General features: G+C 43.7%; 1 protein-coding gene across 3 annotated transcripts in view; it reads left to right on the top strand.

Moving 5' to 3' along the window:
- Positions 1–20,873, top strand: part of CUNH1orf159 (chromosome unknown C1orf159 homolog) — a 54,497-nt gene that overhangs the window by 22,205 nt on the left and 11,419 nt on the right. For all 3 annotated transcript variants that reach the window (XM_088460048.1, XM_088460042.1, XM_088460036.1), the window contains exons 6-7: positions 489–558; positions 14,385–14,486. In XM_088460048.1, coding sequence (XP_088316174.1) covers positions 489–558; positions 14,385–14,486 — 172 coding nt within the window. The remainder of the gene's footprint in view (positions 1–488; positions 559–14,384; positions 14,487–20,873) is intronic.

Genomic DNA, 20,873 nt, shown 5'->3' with positions numbered 1-20,873 from the left:
TCTGACACTAATGCTTTAAATAGTACAGCTGCTGAAAAACCGGCCATAATATAAAAACAATAGGTCTGTGTATTATGTCACCTAGAAGAGTAGAACCGGTTCTGTAACATGTGTTTGGAAGTACAGTAACCAATCCCGTATTGGATTTCATTAGTCTGTCCACACTAGCCTGGGTGCTGCAAGTTACAGCACAATATTGCTATTACCACAGTGTTATTAGATATCGCAGCTTATGGGTATATCTGTACAATGCTGCCCTATCTGGATACAAAGTGGAAGAAAAAGAATAGCAATAAGATTGATCTGATCTCCCACCTCCAGCATAAAGCAGTTTGTCTGCTCTAATAACTAGTAATGTAAAAGGTTTGGCACAGACTTGTTGGTGTGTTTTATAATTACTGTTTTTAGAATATTTTATATAAAAAAATAAAAAAAAATTGACTTTTTTATTTTATTTTTTATATTAACCCTTTATTTGCCTGTATTAGGTATCTGACTGCTGTGGTGCACGGTTTGCCTTAAATGACTCCTGCCCTATAGGGGAAAGATGCCGTCCAGGTAATTATGAACAGGCTGGTTTCCAACAAATGACAGATGCAACATGTTGCCAATTAATTACAGTAGAAAGGCTGTCATTGTGTTTTTTTTTTTTTTTTAATGAAAGACTGTTTGGCAAGTATTAAAGCTATGTGATGACTATATTGATTATATAATCACTAATGAAGCTGTCTATCATTAAAAGTACACTGCATAAATAAATATGTATTTAATTAAAAAGAACAGCTAAAAATCATGCAGCGAAGAGAGGTTCTAGGTTCTCACCTCTGTCTGTTATTACCCAGTCTTGTTTTATTACTGTTTGTTCCCAATTGTAAAGCGCTACGGAATATGCTGGCGCTATATATAAGTAACTGTTAATAAATAAATATTTTAGCTTATGGGATAATTGCAGCACTGGAGCGAATTCTGTTATGATCTTCTGAGTAACAAAGTTGTTCTTGCATTCATGTAAAGCAAGGGTATTCAACATGAGGCCCTCCAGCTGCTGTGGAACTACATATCCCAGCTTGCCCTGCCACAGTTTTAGCATACCCTGGTAGTAGATTCAAGGCAGCTGTAGCAAGGTTAGCAATACCTGAGTAAGGTCAGAGCTTGTGCAAGTGTGCGTGAGGCTGCGATGATACTCAATGTTACCGATGTTTTCACAGTCTTGCTAAGTATTACGGATGTGTGTAAGGTAAGGTGGGCGTCCTTATGATGTGCTTCAGCGGCATAGCGATTGCAGAGGATTAGCTATATCTTTGCCATAAGATTGCGTGCGTAATCACTATTGCAGTTGCGATCCGTACTGAGGGCCTGATTCAGAGCTGAACGCTCTGACCAGAGCGCTCGCTCTGAATCAGGGCCGTCCTATTTAAATGTGGAGCGGCCTTTTGGACCCTCGCATAGCTGTGGGTTACCACCCACAGCTTATGCGAGCGTCCATGATGGTCACAATGGTCAAAGACCATCGCGACCATCGGGCTTGCGACGAGACCCTGCGGTAGGGTCTTGCTTCCGCAAGCCCAGGAGTGATTTTGGCTCTATCAGAGCCAAAATTACTCCCACTGACATCATTACTGATGTCAGTGGGGCCGGACTCAGACAGTAGGCGTTCCCACGCCTACCGTGCACGCCCACCAAAGGGGGCGTGCTGTCACTCACCATCGACAGCACGCCCCTTTGGTGCGAGACCCCGAGCGACGTATTTCTCGTCGCTCGCCGGGTCTCGCGCACGACGGAGCTCCCTCCGTCATGCGCCTTCGCCAAACATCGACCCGCTTCCGAGCGAACTTCCCTCGTGAGCGGGTCTGAATGACCCCCTGAGTCGGGCCCAATATCCAAAAATATTTATTACTGTGTTTTCTCCCTGTTGTAAAGTGTGGAGTATGCTTGTAATAAATAAATAAATACATGTTCATAATATGGCCCGTATTCAATTTGAGCCGAGCTGCGTTAACTTAATGTGGCCCGGACTTAACGCTGTTTTCCAGGTGTCAAAGTATCGCGCGCGTGCCCGCGTATCCCCGTATTTAATTTGAAAGTAGGCGAAAACGGGAGCAGGCGATACTTGGATCGGTGGTAAAAAAACGGGAATTTTCGGGAAGTAATCCTAGGACCCCTCTAAAGATGTCCATACGTGGGGGATCACTATGGGTACCCCCGTTTTTGGCTGCAAAAGAAAGTCGGGTTTTTAAATAGCTGCGGCAGGTGTTTTGTTTTGTTTTTTTCCCGACTTTGAAGAAGTGATGCAGAAGAGCATTTAGCTTTTTTTCGTTTGTAAAAATTGTCCTATCAAATTTAGGGTACATGAAAATGGGTATTAGCATATTTTTAAGTCCCAAAACGCATTTTTCTCCTTCATCCACTAGGGGACACCGGAGTCTCAATACAATGGGTATAGGAGTGGGTTAACCGGGAGCTGGCACTTTAAAAAAAAAAAAAAAAAAAAACTAGCAGTAGCTAGCTCCTCCCCCTCTATACGTTTGTCTCCCGTTTAGGGCTTATTTTAAAAGAAAGAAATGACCTCCAATCAGCAGGAGGATGGACATGCAGCCCACTGCCCCTGCCTGTCTACACCGATGGATGCTGCCGGGGGAGACCTCACCGCTGCTGCACAAAAGTTTGCGCTGAGGTCTCCTGCTACAGAGACCTCAGTCTCTGGGGAACCCAGATACGCGCCGTTTGCAGTGCTCGTTGCGGGTTCCCACAGCACATGCCCGCCGCCGGCAGCATAGGCAGGGTCAAGGTTAGTGTCACCTGGCTCCCTGGTTAGCATTATGACATTATAATAGGCGGGCATTTCACAGTTGCCGCTTGTGCGGAAAGCGCCATAGTGGGGGGGTGGAGCTTAAGTTTTTTTCTTCTGCTTTTGCCTCCCATCAGCCTCAGCGCTTCTAAAGAACGCTGAGGGGCCATTTTGGAGCACTACTAAGTGAAGGAGCAGGCTGTGTCTGGAGTCAGGCTAGTACTCAGTTATCAGCCTTTGCTATTAATCTTACAGCATTATTCAACAAGCGCTGTACAGTGCATTGCTTATCCCCCTCTATGCCCCTTTTCAATCAGTCATAGGTGTGATTGTATTTACTACTGTCGTTTTTCTATCTCTGTGTGTGTGTGGTAACAGTACAATTCAGGATGTCTACCAAGGGGTCTAAGGCAGCCCAAAAGTCCTTTTCCTGCAAGACTTGTGGGGAAAAATTCACACGGACAGCCTAATGCTTCCTTACTGTGTGATAATTGCATGTCTCAGCCTCAGGACTCTGTTAATATGAGCCAGCCTATGTGGTCGGATCAATTAGCATCAGTTATATCTAACCTGTCTTCTGAGTTGGAAGCAGCTCGCAGAGACAGGGAGAGGCTAAATCAGACAGCAGCTGAACCAGATTGGGCCCGATCTGTAGCAAGATCGGTAGAGGGTCTTACAAAAGCAATGTCCCAGACTCCCTCTGCATCTACTCAGGTCCTTAGTAAAAGGTTGATTCATAATCCCCTACATTGGGATGAATCAATCGAAGAGGATGTTCAGGACCAAGAGGAAGGTGAGGTGCAGGAGGAGGAGGTTCAGATTACTGAGGAATTTGAACCTGCATCACAGGGTGTAGAGGCCTTGATTACAGCAGTACGCCAGGTGTTACATGTGGAGGAGGTAGAGGTAACTGCAAAACCGTCTGTTTTTGGTAAAAGGGTTAAGCAGTCCGTTACCTTTCCAGCATTGTAGGAGCTGGATGATATTCTCTCTATTGCATGGAAACACCCAGATAAGAGATTTCAAATGAACAAGAAATATCTCTCTTATTACCCCTTTCCGCAGGACAGTAGGAGATTGTGTGAAACTCCTCCTGCGGTAGACCCATCAGTAGCCCGTCTTTCTAAAAAGACAGTACTTCCAGTGCCGGGTGCTGTTGCTTTAAAAGAGACTTCGGACAGGAAGCTGGAACAGCCATTGAAATCCCTAGACACTGTAGCAGGGGTTTTGATGCGTCCGGCTCAAGTCTGCTGTTGGGTGAACAAAGCCATTGAGAATTGGGCTTTGCAGCTAGCGGAAGGGATTAGGTCCGGTGCACAACCCGATGACCTCATTCAGAGCTGATCAGATTGCAGAATCAGCTGCATTCCTGGGGGAAGCGTCTAAGGACATTTGCAGTCTATCCCCCAGATCTCCCCCCCTTCCCCAGCATTGGCTGTGTCAGCTAGAAGGGCTCTGTGGTTGCGTCAGTGGCAAGCAGACGCAGAGTCTAAGAGAGGCCCTTCCTTTTATGGGGGAGGTTCTATTCGGCTCGGAATTAGATAAGTGGATCTCACAAGGTACAGGTGGAAAGTCCACTTATTTACCATCTGCTACCCCTCCTCGGCAGGTCCGTCCTGAGGCCGGAGTAGAGCATTGTCATCAGCTGCCTCCAGCTCACTGCAGGATAAAGCAGCTGCAAAGCCTACCGTATGACGTTCTCCCTTTTCATTTAGGGGACCCCAGAGTAGGGGCTCGGCTCCTACGTTTCAAGGACATTTGGAACCAGTCTTGTCAGGACACCTGGGTTCGGGATGTCATTGTTCAGGGACTATAGCTGGATTTCAGAATACAGCCTCCCTCTCGTTTTTTCAAGACCGGTTTACCTCAGGTTACAGAAAAACGTGTAGCTATCCAGGAGGCAATACAAAAAATTTTATTGTCTCAGGTAATAGTGAAGGTTCCATCCCACCAGAAATGTCAAGGGTTTTATTCCAGTTTGTTCGTAGTGGCCAAACCGGACGGCTCCATGAGGCCCATTCTCAATCTCAAGGAATTAAACCCTTATCTGCGAGTCTTCAGATTCAAAATGGAATCTCTCCAATCCGTGATTGCGAGTCTCGAGAAAGACGAGTTTTTAGTGTCCCTCGACATAAAGGACGCTTATCTCCATATACTGATATGGCCCCCTCATCATGTTTTTCTTCGTTTTGCAATACTAGACTCGCATATTCAACTTCAGGCCCTGCCTTTCGGTCTTTCGTCAGCACCAAGGGTGTTTACAAAGATTATGGCAGAAATGATGGCCCTGCTGCATCGTCAGGGTATTGTCATTGTTCCATATTTGGACGATTTCTTGATAAAGGCCTCGTCACGGGATCGCCTGTTAAAGGACATTCATCTAACGCAGAGTGTTCTCTTACAACACGGATGGATCCTAAATTTCAAGAAATTCTCCCTGATCCCAACACAACGCCTGCTATTTCTGGGAATGATACTAGACACAAGGGAACAAAAAGTATTTTTGCCCCAGAACAAGGTTGCTCCCATTCAGCACCTGGTGCGCATGGTTTTACAGCATCGCTGGGTGTCTGTACATCTCTGTATCCGTCTTCTCGGGAAGATGGTAGCAGCTTTCGAGGCGATACAATACGCAAGATTTCACGCCCGAACTTTTCAGTTAGATCTTCTTTCCCAGTGGTCAGGGTCCCACCTGTTTCTACATCAGAGGGTCCTTTTTGGCGCCTCAAACACGAACATCCCTCATATGGTGGCTGAATTCCTCTCACCTGTTGGCGGGAAGAAATTTTGCGATGAGGGATTGGATACTCCTCACCACAGATGCAAGCCTGAGAGGGTGGGGAACAGTGACCCTTGGAAAGGATTTTTCAGGGGCACTGGACTCAACGGGAAGCAAGACTATCCATAAATGTGCTGGAGTTGAGAGCAGTGTTTTATGCCCTTCAGATGGCACAGCCCATATTGAGGGGTCAGGCAATCCGAGTTCAGTCAGACAATGCCACGGCGGTGGCATATATAAACAAACAAGGCGGCACAAAAAGCAGAGCCTCTATAAGGGAGGTAAGCAGGATTTTGATATGGGCAGAGGAATTCGCAATAGCAATTTCTGCAATATTCAAACCGGGAGTAGAGAACTGGGAGGCCGACTACCTCAGTCGGCAGACCATCCATCCGGGGGAATGGTCCCTAAATCCTCAGGTGTTCTATCAACTGACTGAGGTGGGGCTGTCCGCAAGCCGATCTCATGGCGTCAAGAGTAAATCACCAGTTACCAGTCTTCTACTCCAGGACAAAGGATCCTCAAGCTGCGGCGGTGGACGCACTGACAGCTCCGTGGCCTTTCCATTACATCTACGTCTTCCCTCCGTTTCCTCTCATTCCACGCTTGCTCCAGAGAATCAAGCGAGAAGGAGACAAGGTACTACTGGTAACACCAGATTTTCCCAGGCGAGCGTGGTACTCGCAAATACAAAATCTGTTAATAGACGAACCACGGCCCCTACCCCTTCAGGAGGATCTTCTTCTGCAGGGGACGTTCGTTTATCAGAACTTACGGCGGCTTCGTTTGACGGCTTGGCTACTGAAAGGGCTGTCCTCAGAAGCAAGGGGATCCCGTCCAGCGTGATTCCCACTATGATGCGGGCCAGGAAGGATGCCACCTCTCAGCATTACTATCGCATATGGAAGGCTTATGTTTGGTGCGAGAGATGTAATTACCTTCCAGCAGTTTTTAGGACATCACGTCTCCTCCTTTTTCTTCAGGCCGGTCTAACAGCGGGCCTTTGTCTAGGTTCCTTAAAGGTACAAATATCTGCATTGTCAATTTTCTTTCAGAGAAAATTGGCCTTGCTTCCAGATGTTCAGACCTTTTTACAAGGAGTCATCAGAATTCAACCTCCTTTCGTACCTCCCACTGCACCTTGGGATTTGGATCTAGTTTTAACGTTCCTTCAGTCTCAAACCTTTGAGCCTTTGCACAGGGTAGAGATGAAGTATTTAACCTGGAAGGTGGTTCTGCTGTTGGCGCTCGCCTCAGCAAGTGCCTTATCCTGTCGTCCCCCTTTCCTCATTTTTCATGAAGATAGGGCGGAGTTACGCACTCAGAAATCTTTTCTTCCCAAGGTAGTGACTGCTTTTCATATAAACCAGTGGTATACTTGGTATAGGTAAGTATGTGTGAATGGGTAGGTGTGTGTAATAAAGCTATACTGTCACGGTGTGTATGTTTTGTCTTTTTTTAACTATTTATTTTACAGTGAAGTTACAGGTGCCGCATGTCTGCTGGCACTTGTTGCTCCACAAGTGCAAAATGGCAGCCATGCTGGCACTTGTAGTTCCACTGTAAAACACAATAGTTTTACATTATTTGGCCCCCCCATTACCTCCATACCCACCAAGCCAGGGGTATGTTGAAGAGCCCCGGGCTTCAGCGTAAGCCTGTGTTGCTCGGGAGGGGTGCTAATGTGTTGCTCGATTTGGGGTGCTAATGCTTTGGACCTGGAGCCCCGGTGATTGGGTCTCCGGGCTGTGGCATTACACCCCGGTCGGTTGGGTCTGATGCTGGTCTTAAATATAGGGGAATCCCCCCCCCCCCCGTTTTTTATTTTTTTTTACCCCTATATTTAAAACCAGAACTGGTCCCTGCAGCCTTGGGTTGGTTTCTAAAATATGGTGGAACCCTACACTTTTTGTTCCCCATATTTTTAGAAACCACCATTGGCTGGCAAGCCAGCGGCTGGTTTGGCTTTTGGGGGGGACCTTATGTCTTTTTTTTTTTTTGTACATTTTTACTACTTTTTTTTACAGGTTAAACAAAATGGGAATTTTTGGGAAATATTCTAGGGACCCCCCTAAAGATGTGTAGACATGGGGGCTCACTATGGGTATCCCCATTTTTAACTACTGAAGGAAGTCAGGGCCTGTAATAGCTGCGGCAGGCGCATAAATGCGGCTTTGAATAAGGTGATGCAGAAGAGCATTTATAAGTTTTTTTTTTTTTTTTTTTTTTTTTTTTTAAGGGCAAAACAACTATGCCCATCAAATTTGGGGTACTTGAAAATGGGGTTCAGCATATTTGAAAGTTGCTAAAGTGACTTACAAAAATTGTGAAAAACCCACCTGCCGCAAACACCCGCAATCAAAAAAACACTTGGGGACCCCCCCAGAGTAAAGTTTGCTATTTTTTAAGTTTGTACCCCAACTTTTTTATTTTTCGCCCCCTTTTTCAAAGTCAATTTCTGGGGTGTCCTTTAATTTTATTTTAATTTTTTTTGACACAGATTACCTTTTGGGGGACTGTCTGAAGGTTGCACGGTGGTTCCTGAAACGTTGCACCCCAAAACCCCAATTCTGCACTTTTTAACGCCTGCCATTCATAGGCGATACTTTACCGCCTATTACATTGCATTGACTTAACGCCTAGGTGGAAAGTCTTTCAAATTGAATACAGGGTAAAACTAAAACAGGCGATGATGACGTCATCGGCTGTTAATTACCGGACTTAACGCCTCAAGCTGAATACGGCCCTGTGTTTGCTTAGTAATAGAGATCCTAAAAAATGCGACATTTTATTACCTCTCCCATATCCTGCACGGTTTTAGGATTCCATGCGTCATTCAGAGCTGGTTCACAGCCAGATCAGAGATTTTTTAGGGGTGGTATACTGCAGACCATGCAACTGTTTGGGTGCCTACCTCTGCTGTACAGTAATGTGCCACATTCACTACACACTGGTGTTTGCTGTGATTTTGTACTTCGCAGCAGCTCCAGTCAAGTAACACCGGTCTTGAGGGTGGGTTGGTGAGTAGAGAATACTTGGACCTAGATGGGTAAAACATTATTTATTATTTATTATTATTATTATTATTATTATTATATAATTTAAAAAAAAAAAAAAACATTTCACAGCAGATATGTGTGAGTAAGTCCTAAGGGTGTAATATGAAATCTGTGCATAATCTATTTTTAGACCTTAGGAAAGTTGTGCTCTCTTAAAAGCATTTGTTCTGCCTGTCTGATACATATGTACACACCCATAATCCATTCAGTTCTCAGGTGATTAAATGACAGTCTCTAGAACCTAGCTGACTAATGCTGGGCACACACGGTCAGGCCGACAGTCATTTTACCTGACCAGCTGTAACCCAACAGATATCGTGGCCATGACGGGCCAAATGTAATAGGGTGAGAGTTTATTAGTAACCTCGCACATTGGTCAAGTTTATCTTCAAAATGGGAAAACATCTGGATGAGAGTTTAAATCATGAGAGGTTTTTTTGAGGCAAAAGACGTGAGTTTGCATATTCTCGGACTCTCTTACATTGGCCGAGTTTAAGAAGTGTGAGAGCTTACTGCTAAACTCTAACTTTTTCTACACTCTCAACCTATTACATTTGGCCCATATGTCATAGTTTATGGCCTTGATATTTGTGTTCCTACTTGGTATGTAGGATGTATACAGGAGAATATACAAAGTTTTAAGGTGCATACACACGTAACGATTTTTTTGAACGATTTGTCGTTATCGTTCAACTGTTCAAAAAAAATCATTCAGTTTCTGAGTTCTAACGATGAACGATAATCGTTCAAGTGCGCTACCGTTTGTAGTTCATCGTCCATTTCAGACTGTCCAACATAACAATTTTCATTAAGGGAAGGAACATTTTTCGTTCATCGTTGTAAAAATCGTTCACTTGTTCAAGGGAAAATCTGACAGAAAATAGTTGGTTACAAAATCATTACGTGTGTGTGCACCTTTAATGTTACTAGTTATTTATTTTAAAGGTCAGAACCTTTATTTTAATGTCCACATGGTAACTGAATGGGTCTTGAGTTGCCTGAAATAAAATAAAGTTACAAAGTCACCCTGTCTTATCTCTAGGATTTTCTCCATACACAGAACTGATTAGGTGTGTTGCTGAGCATTAGGTAGAGATAGCGTATTTCTAGCCATAGGCAGAGCCGTACACATCTGGCGGTGTCTTTTGCTAGGTATTGGCAGCATATGCACCTGGTTTATAGAAAGTCATCATATTCTTTGGCATGTGCAAAAGATATTCCTTCAATAAGCGTTTGTGTTTCTGTAGCTCTGCTGTCCTGCCTGAGCATTGGTTTGGGCTGGAACTGGCGTGGGAGGCTGAAGAGGAGACTTGGGAGGGGTGATTAAACCTGGGTGACTTGAGCCAGGACTTCCTCATGTATTGCTGTGAGGAGATAGAGCAGCTGCAGAGGATGATGGGTCCGAAGACGAGAACAAGAATGGAATGTCTTTATTAAACAGCAGGTTGGAATGAGAACTGGAGATAATACTAAATGAATGAGCAGAATTTGATCGGGACTGATGATGCTGGATTGAGAGCCGGATCGGTTTGAGACCGATGTTGACCGTTTGAAGAACTTGATTGATTTGAATCCGATGTTGAAGAATTGATGAACTTGATCGGTTTGAGACCGTTGATGAAAAATTTAAGAACTTAATTAATATGAATCCAATGTTGGAATTATTAGATGAGACAGATAGTTGTATCGGATGGAACCGAAGGTGGCTGCAAGAACAAGTCTCAGTGGTAAAAACCAGACTGGTGTTCATGATGGTGTAGGAGACTTGTTTACCACCTATAGGAACTGGATATAACAGACTGGGACCTTTGAGATACAGGGTACCTTGGAGCTCAACACTGGACTGTAACTTCAGCAAGGAGTAACTTTGTATTGGCAACAGAGGCCAGTTTGGAAATGGAATTTATAGCGGAGAATCCTCAGGTATTGATTGCTGCGATCAGCTGCTCCGGGAGCAGCGCTTTGAGTGGAGGAAGAGTGTCAGGTCACAGAGTCCAACATGGCTGCACCCATACTGTTGTTTAGTGCCATCATGCTGGGAAGACTCGCTGTGAGCAAGAGGCTGCAGAGAGCCATCTCCATGCTCCGTTAAAGGACACTGAGCAGACTGGGCAGGAACAGCTCAGACAGACCTCAGCACCACCCGGGAGCGATGTGCAGTGTGACCGTACCTCTGTGCTATACTGGACTGGCACCAGAGCGGTAAGAAAGTGGTTTTAATAGTCCGGAGCGTGACATCTGCATGTGTAGTATTTGCATGAACATGCCCATACTGTACTCTGTAAGCCAGCCCTCTACCTTGCAGTGCCAACCTCTGCAGTAGTAGGGAGAAGCAAGTGCCATATTTGCACAAATCTACATTGGCATGTATGTGTCAGTTCTACTTGGCATCACACTCATTGCAGCTGATGACTTTTTGCCCTGCTTCCTTACAACACCACTTCTTTTCATCAGTGTTTGAAAACGTGTGTATGCATAGATTTCTTAAGGTCCTGTCGCAGCGTCTCAATGGGATCATGGTCTGGACTTTGATTTTATCCATTCCAAAACCTTCAATCATTTTTTTTCCATTCACTCAGCTGTAGATCTGCTCTTGTGCAAGGGATCATTGTCCTATTGGTTGATCCAGAGTCAGTCAAGCTGCTGGCGTAGTATACAGAGGAGGTCATGGTGAATTTGGTGATCATGGACTGTGCAGGTCCGGTGGCTGCAAATGTCTCAAACCTTATTTCTTACACCAATGTGATTATTGGTTGGCATGAGGTTCTAGTGCTGATGCACTGCATTTGGTTGTAACTAAGCATGGCATTGTGCATTGAACAACTTCACTTTTGTCTTGGTCTGTCCAAAGGACCTTGTTACAGAAAAACTATTCTACAACGTTGTGTTTCATTTGTTTATAGAGAGAAAATAGACTTTCTCCTAGCAACTCTTCCATGAAAGCCACAAATGTACAGTCAAAAACTTGTACGTTTGCCATGTTGACTGAGAGCTGTAGATCGCTATATAGTTTCTCAGAACATCATATGGCTTCCTGTTTGGGTGGATTTGCTGGGACGCCCACTGCTGGGTAGGCTGGCACCTATCTCAAGTGTCCGTCCTTTTTTGTAAGTCTTTCTTACAGTAAAATTATGGCATTTAAATTAACCATTTCATCACATCAGCAATTGCAGCTTATACTATTAGGTGTTTACAACCATGAATTGATTAGGGAGGGTGTCACGTTACCGTCTTTTTATTATTAAAACAGATTAAAAAAAAAACATAGAAAGTAGACAGGGAGCCTGCATGGAAGCCCCCTGTGAGTCAGTGCTTGTTCCTACAGTGTTTACAGAGCATGGTAGTCTCTCACTTTTTGTTTGACATGGAAATCACTTACAAAGAGAACAATACAGTGTAAGATGATAAATCTCCAAGGCGCAAGCAGTATGGCAGCCTCCTGTATATCAAAATGGAGCCACTATTCTTTTGCATACTCATACAGTATAAACCGGCTACAGTGCACAAACAATGTCCAACACAAGGCCCAAAATTCCAAATGTAGGAATTTACTCAGATGGCTTGTGGTTCTTATTTTTGATAAGTGAATCTCTCCAAGAGTACATAGAAATAGGTACCAATTTATGGTGCCACTTCAACTCCTCAATAGAAACTGGTATGTGTATGATTGTTAGATATGCCGCATACAGGAATCCTTAGAAGCGCATAGCAAGATACTGAACAGATGGGAAATAAAACCTGGGTATAGGGCCAGATTAACAATGGGGCAGATGAAGCTACAGCTCCAGGCCTCAAAATAAAAAATAGGTCAGTCATCAAGGCAGCATGATAATCACCAGCTGCCTAACTGGCCACACAGTCAGCCATACATCATAAGAATTAAACTTGTATTACTAGTTTTCTCACAATTATGAAATTTGTTCTATTTTAATGTATTTAGGGAGACAGTAGGGGGGAGATGGTGTATGGCTACATCCATACAGCACTAATCATAGCTCCTCACCTTCTCTGTATAGGCCCTTGAACATTTTCAGCCCCAGGCCCATGTGGCCTGTAATACGGCGCAGCCTGGGTTGGCAATCCAGGTGACGTCTCGGGATGCTTCCACAGCTAGGAAGTAATCAGAATTATGGCCCAAAGTATTTTCTATTAATGAGTTGAAGTCCTCAATCAGAGAATTTGTTGGCTGCCGTTTTTTCCACACTAAAGAATCTGCTTAATGCAGACTTCTACTGATCGTCTCATAAGCAATATACCTTGAGGGGTTTCTTGGGGATCACTAAGGGCTATCATTCTTGCTTGTGCTTCTCTAGTGTTGGAACTTAAGGATCAATCACCTTTCCATCTTGTGTTACCAATAAATTATGGAACCCATAAATATGAAGGTTTTTCATATTTCAGAAGTGTGTACTCCCCAATCTAAAGATGCTTTCTTCCAATATGGCCATGTTTAAACATTTTTGGCAGCAAGCTCTATGGAATGTGTAAGAACTTGAACAATAATTTTAGTAATTATAATAAATACTCTTGTTTTGTTTTTTTCCTACATCTGGGGGACACTGCTGCCATGGGGTTGCACTAAGGGTGCAGGAGCTGGCACCTAATATGTTACTTTTTGATAAGGCTCCTCCACTCTCAATCTCTCAGTTTATTTGTTAATTTCTGTAAAGGAGTAGGCAGAATGATAGATGCTGCCTATAGCAGTAGTATTTTTGCTCCAGCTAGTCTCCCGAGCTGTTGTCGGGCAGCTGCTTGGTCCTCTTTCCACACATTCTACCATTTCGATGCAAGGTTCGATGTTCAGATCAGTCTGAATGTATTTTTCTCTAGTTTTGTTACATCTCCATAGTGGCAGAGTTCTCCAGATGGATGAAGGAGATAACAGGATTTTTAGTACTTATCATTAAGTCAATTTCTTCAAGTCCATCTTGAGAAGACTGCGTTCCCTCTTAAGGTGCGTATCCACTAGGCGATTAAAATGAGCGATTGAACGATAACGACATTATCGTTCAATCGCTCATTAATCGTTTACAAATCGTTCATTAAAATGTCAAACTCCCAGTGGTGCGTGCTTCCGCTGGTCTTTTTCGACATCAGTCATCGCCTGGACATGCTGGTCAATCTGCCGATAACGACAGATTGTGCATGTTCGGGGTTGAAGGGAAGGTGCCTGCACTGAACGACATATCATTCAGTGTAGGCATTATACAGGATGAGGAACGACACTACAATTACAATGGTGTAATCGTACTGTTGTTCCTCTATCGGCAAGTGGATACGCACCTTTAGTAGTTCACTTTTATGGATTGTCTATTCACTCTTGTATGCACCCTATCCTTTAGAGGCTTTGTAGCAAAAAAAAAACAAAAAACTGAGGAGGCATTGAGAGGGGAAGAGCAGTATTATAAGTTAAACTATTAAGTGCCAGCCCCTGTACCCTAAGCACAACACCAAGGAGGCAGTGCCCCTCAGATGGACTTAAAGTATGTACAAAAACAGTGGTTCCCAAACTGTTTTGAAGATGCCCTAACAGTCCAGGTTTTAAGGATATCCAAGCTTGAGCACAGATTGTTATGTAGTACTTAATCCACCTGTGTTCAAGCATGCATAGCCTAAATACCTGGACTGTTAGTGTGCCCTGAGAACAGAGTTTGGGAACCATTGTACTAAAAACTGTTATTGTGTTTTTGGTTTTTTGTAAAATAATTTTATTTATTTTATATTACCTCTTGTAACTGTTGGTTTCCTTTTATACTAGGATGTTATCGCGTATGGTCTAGTAACGGAAGCACTTCCTGCATTAAATGTGCTAATGATACCAGTATGGAAATCTCGCAGAATCTGACAGAGTGCAGAAATAGTAAGTTATTCTGCAGCCACTTTGCATTTATTAGTTTAGTAGTATACTATTTACTTTCCAACCCTGAGAACCAGTTGTAACTAGATGTTTGTTTTTGCGCCCCCTGCCCATCCTTTCTCAGTGTATTTCTGTCCGGATGCTATCTGAGTACTAGGATGACACACCTGTCATCACTTGGTGTACTTGTACTACATGTGCCTGCGGAAGCCGTGCATCCAGTCAGACAAGAGAGGTGACATTATACTGCTGCCTGACACTTGCATAGAGTGACATGTCAGTCCACCTGAAAGTGTATTGTTCACCGTTCTGTTTGTCTGCAAATATTGCACAGGTTCATCTTCTGTCTGATCAATACTATGTGCGAAATAACTGGACAACTTACAAAAACAGTTACATCTTTTGCAGAAACTTAGAATAAAAAAAATTAATTATACATATGAACGTTATTGATGCAGCAAATGTCTGTCTTGGTATTTGTCTTTATGGCACATATGTTTATAGATCAGGGATGGGGAACCTCAGGCCCAGGGGCCGTATACGGCCCCCAGAGTCATTAGGTCTGTCCCTCCAGAGCTTTTTTCTGCTGGCCTCATCTGGATAGCACCCTGCGGCCAGAACCTATGCAGTAGTTCTGCCTGGAGCGTCCTTAGGACACTTCAAATGGTCACAGCGCTGCCCTTACAGCTCCCCGAAGCATCCTCAGGATGCTCCAGGCAGTGCTGTAATCTCCGGCGATTGTGGCCCCATCCCCGTGTGACATCACACGGAGGGGGTGTGGCCTGCACCAGGCCCGCGAATAATGTTATATATATCAAAATGGCCCTCTGCAGAAAAAAGGTTCCCAACCCTTATTATAGATGAACAATTTGGCCGTCTCACTTACATTTACATTATAGAGAAATATTGGAACCTGTGACCCTGGTGATGCTTCATATTAAATGTTGCTTCTCTGTTCATCTGTGTGAATACAAAGAGTTTCTGACAGAAACCGTCCTCTCCTAAATTCAAGACATTTGCCAAGTTAAGCTGGGTACACACCATACGACAGTTCACACTGCTTGATCCGGCATACGGCAGTGCAATGTATCTTTATATGCTGCATGTAACTGCACCGCGTTGTTCATTGAATCGTCCCATCTGCCAAGCATGACAGCAGATAGGACGATGCAATGTTTGGCGGATCAGACATACACACTATAGCAGTGGTTCTCAAACTCTGTCCTCAGGACCCCACACAGGTCATATTTTCCAGGTCACCCAGCAGCTGCACAGGTGTATTCATTACTCCCTGACACATTTTAAAGGACCGTGTTTGAGAACCTGTGCACTATACGATGTCTAGGATATATTATTCCCCTCCGCATCAGGACGATAGATCGCATGGTGTGCACCCAGCTTAAAGATCTCCAAAGTCACCCTTTGTATTTCCTCTATTACCAGCATAGGCCCATATTCAATTTGGAGTGAAAAGCCATTTTTGCGTGTTTTTGGCGAAAACTTTTCGCCGATGACGTCATTTTCGCCTACTTGGATGTTACTCCGTATTCACTTTGAAACACTTTCTGCCTAGGCGGAAAGTAAGTGCAATGTAACAGGTGAAAAAGTTTCACCTATGAATAGCAGGCGGAAAAAAAGTGCAAAATTGGGGTTTTGGGGTGCAACGTTGCGGGAACCCCCGTGCAGCCTTCAGACAGTCCCCCAAAGGTGTACTGTCAAAAAAAAAAAAAAAAAAACACTTAAGGATACCCCAAAAAAATCACTTTGAATTTGGGGGCGAAAAAAAAAAATGTTGGGGGACAAAGTTAAAAACTAGCGAACTTGACTCTGGAGGGGACACCAAGTATGCCCCAGGTGTTTTTTTTTTTTTTTCATTGCAGGTGCTTGCGGAAGGTGGATTTTTCATGATTTTTTCAACTTAACTTTAGCAACTTTAAAATATGCTGACCCCCATTTTCAAGTACCCCAAATTTGCTGGGATAAGTTATTTTCTGCAAAAAATATCCAGAAGACTATTCTTCACCACTTATACAAAAACGCTATTTAGCAGCTATTGAGCCCGTTTAAAAACACCAAATACCTTCAGAAAGCCAAATGAGGGGTAACCATAGCTAACCCCCATGTCAGAGCATCTTTTGGGGGGTGTCAGGCTGATTTCCCCAAATCTGACAGGACTTTCCGCTTGTTTAAGTTTTGCCGGGTGCCATTTTCTCGTCTCTTGAAATTGAATACGGCGAAAAGCGCGCACGCCTAAAGTGTTTTCTCCAAAACCACGCGATGTAGGCGGAAAGTCCGAAACTTTTCACCTCAAATTGAATACTGGCCATAGTGGGTGTTCATTCCTTGTAATTACCTGGTTTGTCTAACCAATGCATGGGAAGGCCCAATATTCAGTAGAAGGCATTAAGGAACCCTCTATTACTTTGTGTTAAGAGTCTTGGGGAGATATGTATCAAGCCTCCCAAAGTATGGAGAAGTTGCCCATAGCAACCAATGAGCTTGTAGCTTGCATTTATCAAGTACTTTCTATAAAATGATAGGTACAAGCTAATTTGTTGCTATGGGCAACTTGTTCACTTCTCCACTCTTTAGGAGACTTGATACTCCCCCTTAGTAACAAATGGCGGCATTACCTTGCTGTGGCTTAAATGTCAAAATGAAGTGGCAAAACATATGGGCCAATAGGTCGCACCTTTCCTTTTTAGGGAGGTTCATTTATCATGCATGAATTTGACTCTGTGGTCACAGATGGGACTAGGATTGTAAAACTAAACAGGTTTTACACAGACCTGTAGGCGTTTGGAATGTTGCAATAGGTGAATAGTAGGTGAAACTATAGTCATTTCATATTGTTTATGTGAACGACTGGTCCTTGTTTCTTCTGGATGGTCGGCATATGTCATAATGTGCTCTTCTAGCACGAATCCTGCACATGTAATGAATGAACATCAGTAAATACTAAAAGTATTCCTTTTACAATGTTTCCTAAATCTCATTATTTATCATTTTAATTGCATACACCATAAAAAGGAGTATTCTCTTGTTTGCAATTTATATGCTGCTGCAACATAAGGTGAAAACATTGTAAGCTGTTATAGGATACAGTTTCATAGAGAATAATTTATTTCTTTATTTATTTGTTTATTGTTTACTGTGCAGACATGTCTGATCAGTTGACATGGTGGGCATATGTGTATATCTATGTATATGTCATTATTTTCTGTACTTTGTTGTGACCAGATCAGACATTATACTGTAACTGTGAGGCTTACACTGGGCATTACATTGATGCACCAGTCCTGTATCCCTTTGCAGCACGTTGGGAAAAGCAGGATAAATGATATATAATAGATCATTAACAAGATAAACAAATAGACCAAAGACCTCGCTGAATAAAAAAAAAATTTAATGACTCTAAGGTGATGACCCATGTAGCGTTAAATAAAATATACCAAATAAATATAAAAGGCAAGTTAATAAAATGCTATAATGAGCACATGGATGACAGATGGCTTTAAATCATATATAGAAGTAGAAATCATGCACTATAAAATATACTGTATATTGAGTGTGTAATAGAAATTCTCAGTGTAGCTAATGAGCATAAGGTAGAATGTTCCAAAGCTAATTTAATATAATAGGTCGTTACTGTATGGTAAACCAGCAAAGGCTACACAGTACTGACTCATGTCTGTAGGAGCCCTGACACTTAAGGTGCCCATACACGGTGCGATGCACCATGTAGGGCGATTGCCGATCCGTCGGCAGACGGATTGTGCTGGCACCGTCTGCAATCGTGCAGTCCCCGCAGACCGCACGATATGCCGGCTGCCCCTCCTCCATTTGAATGGGATTGTACATCGTATCCCAGATCAGATGGTTCTGCAGGAAGATCTGGGGATGCGATGTACGACCCCGCGGGAACGCGCAGCACGATATCGGGTAAGATATCGTGCCCGTACACGGCACGATATAGCACCTATATCGTGCTGATCCGTCGGATCGGCACGTATATCGAGCCGTGTATGGGGGCCTTTATTCTCCTACCTTGTTTACTATTATATATATATATATATATATATATATATATATATATATATATATATATATATAATATAACTATCCGGTGCAAGTGTTAAATGTTTTGGCAAGAAAAAGTAACTCCTCGGCAGTTCCATGATTGTTAGTACATAGACCCCTTAGTCACCCCAAACACGGTCTGATTTGTTCTTGCTGCTAGAGACTGAGGCTAGCATATAGTGATAAGGGGGTTGCTTTTTTTGCCTTTTTTTATCGTTTCAGAATCTGAGCTAAAAGTGGCCATACACTAGGCCTGATGCTACTTGCAGAGATGTACACTAATGTCGACACAGCTGCGAATTTGCATTCTGCAGATGTGCAAAAATATACAAATGTCGCAGCCATCAGGATTTGTATTTAGACGCCCATTGGTGGCTTTGCAGATCCTAGCATTGGTCACAGATCAGTCATTAATCAGCCTCCTGAGTGACCCTGTGGTTGTGGGAACAGATGCCGGAGCCATTTTTACTACTTACGGGATCGCAGTGGAAAGGCTATATACACGTCCTGAAACCGGTTACAACACACCTGCGTTTGAGTTGCCACCCATAATCTGTCCCTGCCTGTCCATCATTTTGCGAGTGAATCCTCACTGCGAGCAACAAGAAAAAAATAAAACTTGACGCATGCACAATGCATCCATCTCTGAATCCGACCCACTGTGCAATTATCGGCCTGATCAGCTAATCGGGCGCGATCATTGTGCAGTGTATGGCTGTGGTGAGCAGCAATTATCTGTATGTCAGGCATGACAAGTCTTCCAGCATGTCCGACAAATTTGTGTTCAGATATGATAAGTGGATATACTCCCCATCGTACAGACTGTGAATGGCGATGTCAGATAATTGGTCGGCCTGTTTGATGTTGAGTTTGACCTGACAGTGTATGGCCAGCAAAGTTATTATTTAGCATATTGCACATACAATATGAGAAAAGGGTAGATGTCTGATATTTATCACTTGCCTTGTGTGATCTACTGTATGCTTTACAGATGCCCAACCCTGCATACTGATTACAAATTATTTTTAGATTGGCTAGTTTTACAAGATGTGCACTCTTAATAATTCTTGTTACATAACATGTTATGTAGCCATTATGAAAATACAGCCTATCAAATTTAATATTCCGTTTATACAATGGCTGTTTCTGCTGCATGTATGTGCTGGGCACACTAACTTTGTGTGCATACAGCGATAAAACCAAAAATATATCCAATGGTGATCTCTGTTCCTTGACAATAAGGTTTGGAACTCAATTACTTTAATAATGATTTGTGTGAATGAGACCTAATCCATTATCTGCTACATGCAGGGGTGTTGGAATGATTTTAGGGGGGGGGCGCAATATATTACATTTTGGTGCCCCCCTCCCTCGAACTTACTTGTTGCTGGGTGCAGAGCAGCAGGAGGCAGGGTCGGGACTGGAGAGATTTTTCTTTTCTTTTTAATTAAAGACCGCATATTACACCTCCTCCTCTGTGCTGTGCAGCCTATTGCTATAAAGACTGCACGTTACACCTCCTCCTCTGTGCTGTGCAGCCTATTGCTATAAAGACCGCATATTACACCTCCTCCTCTGTGCTGTGCAGCCTATTGCTATAAAGACCGCACGTTACACCTCCTCCTCTGTGCTGTGCAGCCTATTGCTATAAAGACCGCACGTTACACCTCCTCCTCTGTGCTGTGCAGCCTATTGCTATAAAGACCGCACGTTACACCTCCTCCTCTGTGCTGTGCAGCCTATTGCTATAAAGACCGCACGTTACACCTCCTCCTCTGTGCTGTGCAGCCTATTGCTATAAAGACCGCACGTTACACCTCCTCCTCTGTGCTGTGCAGCCTATTGCTATAAAGACCGCACGTTACACCTCCTCCTCTTTGCTGTGCAGCCTATTGCTATAAAGACTGCACGTTACACCTCCTCCTCTGTGCTGTGCAGCCTATTGCTATAAAGACCGCACGTTACACCTCCTCCTCTGTGCTGTGCAGCCTATTGCTATAAAGACCGCACGTTACACCTCCTCCTCTGTGCTGTGCAGCCTATTGCTATAAAGACCGCACGTTACACCTCCTCCTCTGTGCTGTGCAGCCTATTGCTATAAAGACCGCACGTTACACCTCCTCCTCTGTGCTGTGCAGCCTATTGCTATAAAGACCGCACCTTACACCTCCTCCTCTGTGCTGTGCAGCCTATTGCTATAAAGACCGCACCTTACACCTCCTCCTCTGTGCTGTGCAGCCTATTGCTATAAAGACCGCACGTTACACCTCCTCCTCTGTGCTGTTCAGCCTATTGCTATAAAGACCGCAC

The sequence above is a fragment of the Taudactylus pleione genome, unplaced genomic scaffold, assembly GCF_031769625.1.
Source record: "Taudactylus pleione unplaced genomic scaffold, aTauple2 ptg000042l, whole genome shotgun sequence".
Classification (NCBI taxonomy): Eukaryota; Metazoa; Chordata; class Amphibia; order Anura; family Myobatrachidae; genus Taudactylus; species Taudactylus pleione.
This window is presented reverse-complemented; position numbering and strand designations above follow the sequence as displayed.